Here is an 11,370-nt window from a genome sequence, read left to right on the forward strand (position 1 = left end):
ACTTTTTTGTTATTAAAGCTGGAGGCTTCAAATTTTGGGTATTGGGTCTACTCATGGCAGGCTTTAAGCAGTTAAAGCGGGGTATTTCTTGCAGAGTTCCTTTAAAAAAACACTCTGAATTCAACATTCTCAAAAGTCAAGAAAGCATTATTTTTCTCACTTTCTTTAAATTTGAAAGTTTGTAACTTTTTTTACTTTGACACTCCCCTTAAGTACTGAAGGTGAAAGTATCAGAGGGGTGTAGAACTTTGTTGGGGGGGGGGGGGGGAGTACCAACCCCCCTTAATGTTTCCACAGGGTTGGATACATTCACAGGCAAACTTTTTCTGGAAAATAATTGTGAAATTAATCCAATGATGTGAACATGGCCTTACTGCTTTGATTTTATATTTATTAAATTTTTATCAAAAAAAAATAAGAAATATAAAATCTGACAGTCCTTTCATATTTTGATAGACATGCTCAATTTTTCAATTCTCTATGGAAATGCCCAAAAGTATATTACATACTCTTATTTTTTTTAAACAAGAGAATATGTTACACATATTTTTTTAAAATTCCTAATTTATTTCTTTATTTTTATTCAATTAAGCATATTTCCTTGTCAATACAGAATTTTTTTAGAGTGAAGTACATTAAATTTACTCTTTACCAATTTTATTGTTCTATTTTAAATGTCATTGTCCTTAAAGTCAAATATGAACATTTCATTTCTAATCAATTTTCCAATTCCCTAGTCACTAAACCTTTCAATAATAAATTATCACGAAGAAGAACATATTATAATGAAAACTATATATCAAAGTTAAAAATGATATTTTTATGAACAAACTAACAACAATTTAGAAAATAAATATTTTAATCTTTATTATAACATTCAAACCAAAATATAAGTTAAAATGAAAAAGAAGAAGATTATTACTTAAAATTTGAAATGGAATGGGAATATACATATATCAAGGCTATTAACAAAGCTCGCAAGAAGTCTTACAATTCTCAGTCATATATGCCATGTGATCTTCAGCAGTGCAGTAACCAAAACCAGCCCAATCTTGACAATATTCATTTTTGTCAGTACAGTCAACAGTCTTGCAGGCAGCACAACAATTTTCCTTCATGTATGCAGCATGAGTATCATCAGTGCAGTAACCTGCGCCAGCCCATGCATTACATTCCTCATTCCTGTCCACACATGCAGCTGTAGATTTGCATGATTTGCAACAATTGTTTTCCATGTATTCTTTGGAAGGTTCAAAATCACAATAGCCTTCACTAGCCCATGTTGAACAGTCATCTTTCTTATCATCACAGACAGGAGCATTTTTGCATGATTGACAACAATTCTCCTTCATATAATCAACATATCCTTCACGATTGCAGTATCCATCCCCAGCCCATGATGCACAACTATCTTGTTTGTCCTCACAGACAGGAGCATTTTTGCAAGATAAGCAACAAGTGCTCAGCATATATTCTTCATATGTTGGATCCTTGCAGTAACCTTCTTCAGCCCATGCTTTGCAATCAGTTTCTTTATCTTCGCATGTTCCAACACTTTTACATGACTCACAGCAATTCTTTTCCATGAACTCGACATAAGTGTGCTCACAGTATCCTTCACCAGCCCATTCTCCACACTTGTTAGATTGATCCTAAATTCAAAAAAAAGATTTAAAAAATCTTACCTTCTGTTAAAGTATAAATTTATTTTATGGACCAAGTTAAGTAGAGCATGTTAATACCTAGTTTTGGCATGCTCTGCTTCACTTGTTGTGCTATTCGAATATATAAAACTAAAAGGTTTAATCATAAAATATTTTTTTACCTCACAAGTGACTCCAGGCTGTCCATTACATCCATAAAGAGTGTTCAGTTTTCTATTTCATGTCACCATAGAAGTTCGTTTTTATATGTCCTGTAGTTATAGATATTAAGTCATTATTGATTTTGGTTATTATTATTTAATTTTAAAAACTGTATGAACATGGCTATGTCAATTTTCCTGATGTCCCATTCAGAGTAATACTGTTTGTTGCCAAGAGTACATCCACCATTCTGAATCTTCACAATAGTTGGAGCACCATTAGCAGAGAAAGCATAACTTTAAATGTTAAAAAGTAAATGAATGATTAATTTTATCAATGATTAAAAAAATATTTAGATTATTCAATAGGATTTGATTTTCATAGGCTTTTTGTTGCTTAGCTGCCTCATAATTCTTTCAATCCATCATTCTAAAGAATTAACCTGTTATAGTGCATAACTGAGCAAGTATCATATGGAGCACCCAAACTTTGTATATCATTCCAGGTATATTTTTCAAAATTGTATTCCATTCCTGAATTTAAAACCTAAGCGTATACTGTGGCTATGTGAAAGCTTTTACCAATTCTATATATACATATGTATATTGGTACTGATAGTCAATCATCTATAATTACCAGAAATTTACCTCTCATAATGTTTTGCCAGTACACAGTCACATAGGAATCTCTGTCAGCTCTGGATTGTTCATGCCAAAAGCCAGCTGCGTGCATAATTTCATGAAGAACTGTCCCAACTTGGAAACATGCATTAGCCAATGATAATAATTGTTGCCCAGTACCCTAGTTCAGAAAATATTTAAGACAAGCTTTACATAAGCAAACTTTAAGGTAATAAAAGTAATTTTAAGATGAGTAAGTTAAGTGATAAGTATTTAGATTATAGGACCCAGATGAATTGGTCATTGGAAGTTTTAAGGGGATGGTATCACAACAATAATCAGACACTAGAATAAAAAATCCCCCCCACCCCCAAATAAAAAATATATCTTTTACAATTTTAAATAGAGGCCTCTAGTGGCAAAGCCAATTGTTGAATATTTTACCAGAAAAGAACTGAAATATTTATGTAGTGTCCTATGATTTATAATTTAAAGTACCTGATGTCCAACCATACTAGAACAGCCTCCAGATGGATAGATAAACACATAGTTGGCCTGTGTAGTCCGAGGAACCATTTTGATACAGGTCACCTGTTGGAGTCTGACAATAGCTTGAGCTAGTACACCTTTCTGGGCTTCAGAATATCCATTGTAGTATACATAGGGTATAATACCTCCAGGCCATTTCAGGTTGTCAGATATAATAGCATTTCTTGATCCATTCTTAGCACCCTTAAACATAGTACTATGTTAGAGCAAAAATCATCTGCAAAAAGCCATAATCTAATACCCCATTATGTAAAAATGAAATACTGTACAATAAAGGAATAATTGTGTGCAAAAATTGAATAGTTAATAGTTTTTTATTTAATAATCTCATCATATTACATTCCTGAATATCTTGTGCAGTCACACCATCAATATCACCCTCAAATAGTCCAGCTAAGGTGATAGGATCCTTGTTATCCATATCAAGATCCAATTCCTTCCCATCAAATTTAAGGTTGCTATAGTAGTCCAGGTCAAGTGGAGGACCTAGGAAAACACAAACATGAAGAATGTATAATCATAAAGTATTAAATAAAGTTTTAAATCAGTATGAAACATATGACCATGTTAGATATGAGTTTTTAAAATCCTAGTTAGAAAAAAGTTAATTACTCTATTTGACATACAGTGAATTTAAATGATTATACGAATAGAAAAATAACAGAATGTCTGTCTGTACCCAAAGATCTTGTTAACCACTTGGACAATATAGTTCTCCTTTACAGTGAAGTTTTTCATAGGTCCAGGGAAGGTTTACCTTACAAAGAGAAAATGCCCCCGGAAAAAAACATACCCCACAAAAATGAATTTTTCCTTTTAAAACTAAAATTGAAAGTGAAGGGTTGACCTACCCCCCCCCCCCTCTTCTTACCACACGTGCCCTAAGAGGCATCTAGGGGACGTAGCTGCGAGTATTTTTTTAAGTACCTGCTTTTTCCAATGAAATTCCACCACATTGATTGATTAAAGCAAAAATTCCAAAGATCACACACAACTTCATTTCAACCTTTTAATACAGAATTTAAAACCTTATTTCATAAATAAGTATTGAGTTTTCTCGTATTCATTCGAATCCGGTGGATAGGAACCGGTTCTCATTCATACGAAAAAACTATGTCTAGCATCGTATTATATCCAGTTTTCTACGAATATAGAAATGTACAATCATAAGATTAAAACCAGTTTTTTAAGCCGGTGCCTTCGGCACCACGGGGCTAAAAAAACTAGTTTTAATCTTATAATTGTACATTCTATATCCGCGGAAAGCCGTTTATAATACGATACGAGAAATAACTACTATCAAATAAAACTTAGGTTAAATGTACTTAAAATTATGCAGCTATACAAATCAAATCAAAGATAGTTACTTCAGCACTTACCTAAGCTTAACTTGGGTCCAAAGAGTCTGAAATGATTGACAGAACTAAAGAATATTTGTTGATATGCCATAATTTATAAGCTGCAGGGCTGAAGAAGTTCTAGAAAAAAATTGCATGAAAATATCTCTATATTTATCACGTATTTAATATTTTAGGTACTAATTAATTAAGGAAAATAAGTTAGGACCCCAAAAAATACAAACTTAATTCAAAATATGATAATTTTGGATCCTTAATCCCTATGTTTATGTGTCATATACAGGTGATTTTATGTCAATAATATTCTTTTGATTCTTTCTAAAAAATATGGTGAATGAAATCAATAGTTTTATTGTACTGCAATCTTATTTTTAACAAAAACTTTATTTTTTAAATTTTTAACTAATTCAGGATCATGGGAAGAAAATGAATTAGCACGTTGCGTCGTATTTTCACAATAGCTTTTCTCCCATTTTTAGCCCCTGTGGGGACTATTTTCTTACCTTGTGGGGCAATCGTTAACATTTACTTAACCAGTAATCAAAAATTACTGTTAAAATACGACGAAACCCGCTACTTCGTTTTCTCTCCATAATCCCTAATGCCTGATTACCATATACTTCCAAGTTTGCCTATAATTTTAAACAGCTTTGTAAATACTGGATGTAAGCGTCTTTGTTTTCTTAATACTTTTATTTGTATTATAATTTATTCTATAATCCACTTTGTCTGTCCGTTTGTCAGCCAATCCGTAACACTATGGGGGAGAAATTACTTTCTCAGCTGTTATTCAAGAAAGATTGCTGATCATTTTACCAATGACTATCCAGTATGATATTTAATTTTTCCGTTGGTCTGTCATGTATGTCATGCTACAAAATAGAAATATTAAAAAATATAAAAATTCATTAGAAAGGTTTCGTGATTATATTTTTGAAAAAATAAATCTCCTTGTCTGTATTCCCATCCGTTATTGCTACGTATGGATGTTGTCATCCTTGTTTTGTATGCAAATAAAATTGATCAATTGAAATAGATATTTACAAATTAATTGCATGATTAAGGTCTATATCATACTTTAAATAGTATAACTAATTGCCTTTTTATATAATAGAGTCTTTGTTCAGCACATGATTGATATTTACTTATATCTACACATTAAAATAGATTTGACAAATACACTCTATACATTAATGCACACTTTTAAAAGGCACATTAAATCAAAACTACCAGCTTTCCATTTTTACAAAAATAACCGATATGGGGGTTTTCAAAGCTCGATAGGCGCTTTGGGGGAAGGCACCATTTTTTTGTATACTGCAAATCATAGTTTGAAACTACTGATTAATTTCAGTAGTGCTTTTTAAAAGCAAAGTTTTTTTCTATTATAAGAGTCTTTAAGTCCGTCCGTATGATTGCTAACCAGTACGTAATGGTTATCGCTTTTCATTAATTTTGGCATGTTAGTATAGTCTTATTGATTTCAAACCTTGGATGATGGTTTAAAACATGCAGGTTTATAACTTTTTTGAAATTAGTCTTTTTGTATGTAAAAATATCCTATTCATCTTATTTTTGGAGTAATGATTCCTAGGATAGCAAAGTACAAAGTTTTACGCAAAGCCTCTCTACAATTATGTTCTACAAATATAAGTACTTAAACAGAATCCTCAATTTACACAATTTTGGAACCAGTTTATATAAAATTTGGTTCATTCCTTTAAATAAATATTCTGCTTATAAAGTTTTGACACTCTATAAGTGTTGATGCTCTTTTTTTCTACCGTTTGATTTCCCTTATATGTTTGTTTTTATCCTTGTTCAGATAAGTTTTGTTTTTATACAGCCCAAAAGATCTAAAATGCAGATATTATCTATAATACAAAGTAAAACGATGTCTGTCTGTCTTTTGTCCGTCTGTCTGTCCTTCTAAAGCTTAAGATCTTAGTAACCACTGAACCAAGAGGTCTAACTAAAGTGCAGTCATTATTATATCAAAAGGAAAATAATTAATATTTGACCTTGGAAGATATCAAGTGCAATTTTTACTTCCTGAAGAAAACAGCTAAACTGATTCGGTTGAATCTTAAAGTTGTTAAAAGTATTTCAGTATAGATGTATATACAGATAACTACCATTCTCCCCTTATCCAATGACCTTTTTCGTCTGCTAGCAAATTGTTTTTTGCTACTTGGCTGTTTTAATACTCCTGACACCATTGGTTGATTTTCAAAAACCCAATCGAGAGTCGGCACAAGGTCATTACGATAGGAAAATACAGTTATTTAACCCTTCCCCCCTCTAGTGTTTTACCCTAAGTATGGAGTGAGGTTTATTGGACTGTAATATGCACTAATACCCAAAGTTTCATAACCGCTAAAAACCGCTAAAAACTTTGGATATTTTTATTGAATTTTCATTGATTAGGACTGCAATTGTACAAACTTTTCAACCAATAAACTTTATATTCCATTGGGTTTAATTTGTTTATCATCAATGAGAATGTGTATCAATTTGCCGTATATTGTCTTATCCATTATGATCCCTTTTGTAGGTTAACTTATTATATGCTATAAAAATGTTATTAAAGTAATGAAAGGATAGGTCTTAATTATTGAGTAGTTTATCATTTTAAAATACGTAAATTTTAAAAGATGAACCCAGTAATAGTGTCTGACTGATTATGACGTAAAAAAAATAATTAGCCAATGAGAGGCCACTATAAATTTTACCATTGGTCAATAATAGCCTCTCATTGGCTAATTTTTTTTTGACGTCATAATCAGTCAGACACTATTACTGGGTTCGTTAAAAGATATCATTTATATGTTACAGGTGTTTGATTATCAATGATGTTTTATTACATTTTGAAGCCTTGCATTTCTAAAATAAACTGAACTTAAAATTTTATGATTCAGAACTGATTGAAGCTAAGAAATTCTAAAAAAATAATAAATATTCAAATTTAAGATACATAACACAGGCGCACTTGCAGAAGGTAGGTGTATCCACCCCCTGGCAAAATTAAGGGGTATTGACACATAGATATATAGGTATAGATGTCCAACCCTTTATAACCTACTTGACAAGAGTCTATATCCCCTAAAAAAGCTGAGAAATGTAAGGAAAATTTCTTTCGTGCTTCGTGCCTCAATATTCAAATCAAAGGACTCTTGTTTGGCTTTCAAGTATGTTGATTATGTAAGGTAGATAGATAGCTGTCTAATTTTCGCCCATTCCCCTGGTTAAACCCTGTTCATGCCTGTGTACATAAGGCCATTAGTCTTTATTTTTTTCTCTGAATAAAATGTATCTTGTTTTAAAATTTTATAGTTTTATTGAAATGCATTTGTTATTTTTTATTGCATATTTATGGCGTATAAAGTTTATTTACAAAGCACACCTCTCAATATTAAATTTAAAGAATAGAGGGGGCCATAGCTATATGTAGACCCTGTCCTAATTGTGTAATGGGTCAGCTGAGAGTTACTGACATACAAACACAGCTAGATTTCCAGTAACAAAGGTTTTACAATTTACATTGTTCCTGTGGGTCGTTAATGAGCCCCCCCCCCCCCCCCCCACCCCTAAGATATTTTGTCTTAGAGTCAAATTGAGTTTATATTTTTTTGAGTATTATTATTTTGATTTTGTTCTGTGCGACTTATAATTATTACAATAATAATCGTAAAATATTTGCTTGCCATATTGTTGTTAAAACCTTTTGGACTTTTTTACCAAATAATTTCAACATTTTAACCGTTTAACAACCTTAATATAAAATTGAGATGCTATTAATAATTTTTTTTGTCCTTTACAAAAAATCTAAAGTAAATCAAGACGCTAAAGCCACAGCTGCTTTCAGCCGCCCTTATAAAGTAAGCGGCAGCTTCTATTAGCCGTCAGTAAATAGTGTGTTACAATTTTGACACTGCAAAGCCTCAGCAACCACCTTAAGTAAGAAGATCTAACATAAGGGGCTGAAGTTCTAGAGATGTAGATGCAGCTGCAAAAACCAGCAGTTTATGAAAAATGAAAGTCAAAAATCCATCTTCGAGTGCCCAAAAAGCCTAAAAAATTACATATAGATATGACAAACATTACGAAATTTTATCATTTGTTATAAAGAGAAATCTGAAATCATAATTGCTGTCAAAATCCCAATTTTCTTGCAATAAAAACATGTCTGAAAATTTGATCTGTTTTCCTTTTTTCTGTTTATTGTTTCTACATAATGAACTCTTTCAATGTACATTTTTATTAGCAGTGCGGCATCTCTATAATAGAGAGGGGTCGGTGCTTTCCATCAAAGTGCATATCGAGCGCAACCCTCTCCCCTTCTTGTAAAAAAATTGAAAATAGGGGAGGGGGGGGGGGGTAAGATTATGATGGATTGTCATTGGTTAACAGAATCTAAAAAAAACAACATTGCACCAATAGCCTAAAACCCTCTAAGATTAGTAGTCAGCTTCCAGTAAAAGCATAACCAAGTATGTCAAGAACTTTGAAACAAAACTACGATACTATAGTAGCTTCACCTCTAGCATCTAGGGACTCCTTATTAGTTGGGTGAGAAAAATAGCCTAAAACCATCCCGAGAGCTAAATAAATCTAAAATAAAGAACTCAATTGGTTTAATGGCTGGAGAGATCTTAATGTTGTACCAAAAATAATAGATATGATAATTGTCGCGTATGAAGAAAATCTTTAGCCAGCACAAATATCAGAGCTTAAATTTTGAGTTTGTCCGAAAACATAAGCACATCATTATAGAAACACGTCTACGGATGTACTGAATTTTAGTTTCCGAAAGTGTACCTATCTTCCGCGGTCTATCTCAATATTTACTCCTAGCTAAAGCTTCAAACATCCACAAAAAATCTAAAATTGAAAAATTAAAATCTTGAATGTATAATGTATAAATCGTTTATACATTATATCGCTTTTCCCTTTTCCCTTTGAAAATAGCGTTATTGCAATAATTGGGTTATCTGCTGTACAACTTTGGAAATTAGGGAAGAAATAGGCAATCCATTTTCAGCACATCCGTCTACGTGATACTTTTCACGGACCTAGGAAATCGAATAAAGGTAAAACATTGATTTTTTAACTTAGAATTAGGTAGAGGAGTAGGGGATGTTGGACAGTAAATTATACTAATACCTAAAGTTTTATAACTGCATTATCTTAATTGTTGGCTTATAAACTTTTTATATTTCATTTTATTTTGAATTTTTATTGGTTAGTTCCAAACTAGTAGTTCAAATTAACCAATCAATAATTTTAATCTACAGGAAGAGTAGTTTTGTCTATCATCATTGGGTATCAATTTATCTTCTTTTTCCCCCAAACCCCTTAAATTGAAGAAATATGTGATTTTTTTTACGGGGGTGTGTGTCTACCCCCTTAATTTTGCCAGGGGGGTTGAAACACCCCTACCTAAATTGAAAGCAAGATTAGAGTACAAGATCATACTTCTTGCAGTTCCTGAATATTATTCTTATCTATAATACAAAGTAGCTTGATGTCTCTCCGTCTGTCCCTTAGGATCTCGGTAACCACAGAACCGATCGGATTCTACTCTTCAGGGTATATACCTTTTGGTCCTGTGCATTGTTTTAAGCTATTTTCTTGGGGGAGGGGACATCCCAAACCCCCCCAAAAGCAAAAAAATCCCTCCCCATTTAAAAAAAAAAGAATTTGCTGAAGATTTCCTTGGTTCTTTTACGAATTTCGCCTTAATTTTATTTTTAAATTACCTCTTGGTGCAATGCCCCTAGAGGCTAGGGGCGAAGCCGCTAGTTTTACATAAACAAATGTCTTTATACTTGTATACACATTTTATTCATTTTTACGTCATATACAGCTTTTTTATATAAATATCAAAATGTAAACAAGACTGATAGATTTTAGAGACATACAACACTGCAACAGAAATTATGTTTTGAAAAGCTTAAATCTTCTAAATACAAACATTCGAGTAAAACACTAGAGGGAGAAAGGGTTAAATAACTGTATCTCCCAATCGCAACGGCCTTTATATTGGGTCATTGAAAATCAACCAATGATTTCGCTTATTTTAACACAGCCAAGTAGCAGAAAATAATTTAGAAGCAGACAAAAGAGGTCTTTGAAAAAGGAAGAGAGATAGTTGTCTGTATATGCATCTATACTATAGATCTGTTATACAAACAGACAGTACAGGCTTTCAATTCTTACATAAAAGTATAAAAGTAAAAGTATCTGTGTCTGTGTGTCTGTCTTTTCCAACGGTCGCGCTAACCGATATAGTTCTCCTTTCTGTCATTGGGTCCTGGGAAGGTCTATAGGTATTTTTATTATCCAGGAAATTGCAGGTTCGAATTGCTTTTTAGAGAACCTTTTCAAGTGTCATCATGGGGTGATTTTAGTAGGCTTTTCATCAGATTTATTTGATTTCTAAACTGCTCCATTTACTAAAAAATGCTATAAAAAATATTGTCTATTTTGAATAAACATTTTATGATTTCTTTCAAAACTGGGGGATTGGAAAATTTGTTGCTCGAGAAACTTCTGCATGTTGTTATTATTTGATGCTTATTTGTTTCATCAAAAAGTATGTTATCTACAATATCCTGTTCTTTTATAAATACTAGCGGATACGCCACTAGAGGCCTTTTAGATTAAAAAAAAATAGAGGATGGTTAATTTTATTCTAGGGGCGATTTCTATTGGGAGGGTAAAAGTTCCCTTTTCCAAAATAGTAATAAACCATCCCAGGACCTATAAGAAGCTACCCTGTAAAGGAGAACCATAAGGGTTCAGCGGTTAGAGAGATCCTTCGTTATAGATAAACATCTTGTTACTTTATTACAAGGACTCTAAACTAAATAAAAAAAATAAAAAATCATGGATGAACAAACAAAAATTTGAGTTATAAAGTTTTTAGTTATAGAGTATATGTTCAGAATCAGTTGTCATAAAACAGACAAAGAAGAGATAATATGCAATAAATTATTTCGAATAAATCACGAAACCTTTATAAAACCTTTTGTGTTT

At 32.2% G+C, this 11,370-nt stretch overlaps 1 protein-coding gene across 1 annotated transcript; it reads right to left on the reverse strand.

Annotated features, from left to right (window-relative positions):
- Positions 1-561: 561 nt before the first annotated feature.
- On the reverse strand, positions 562-4,400 carry LOC145333107 (protein SpAN-like). The gene is made up of 9 exons (XM_080178264.1): positions 4,354-4,400; positions 3,902-3,980; positions 3,317-3,460; positions 2,924-3,156; positions 2,453-2,606; positions 2,248-2,338; positions 2,003-2,101; positions 1,826-1,877; positions 562-1,652 (listed from the first exon to the last, which is right to left on the reverse strand). Exons 2-9 carry the CDS (start codon positions 3,972-3,974, stop codon positions 966-968), a joined length of 1,533 nt encoding a protein of 510 aa, XP_080034390.1. The 5' UTR covers positions 3,975-3,980; positions 4,354-4,400; the 3' UTR covers positions 562-965.
- Between the last annotated feature and the right edge of the window lie 6,970 nt (positions 4,401-11,370).

Source organism: Acartia tonsa, chromosome 12 (genome assembly GCF_053477335.1).
Source record: "Acartia tonsa isolate MP-2025a chromosome 12, ASM5347733v1, whole genome shotgun sequence".
NCBI classification, from domain to species: Eukaryota; Metazoa; Arthropoda; class Copepoda; order Calanoida; family Acartiidae; genus Acartia; species Acartia tonsa.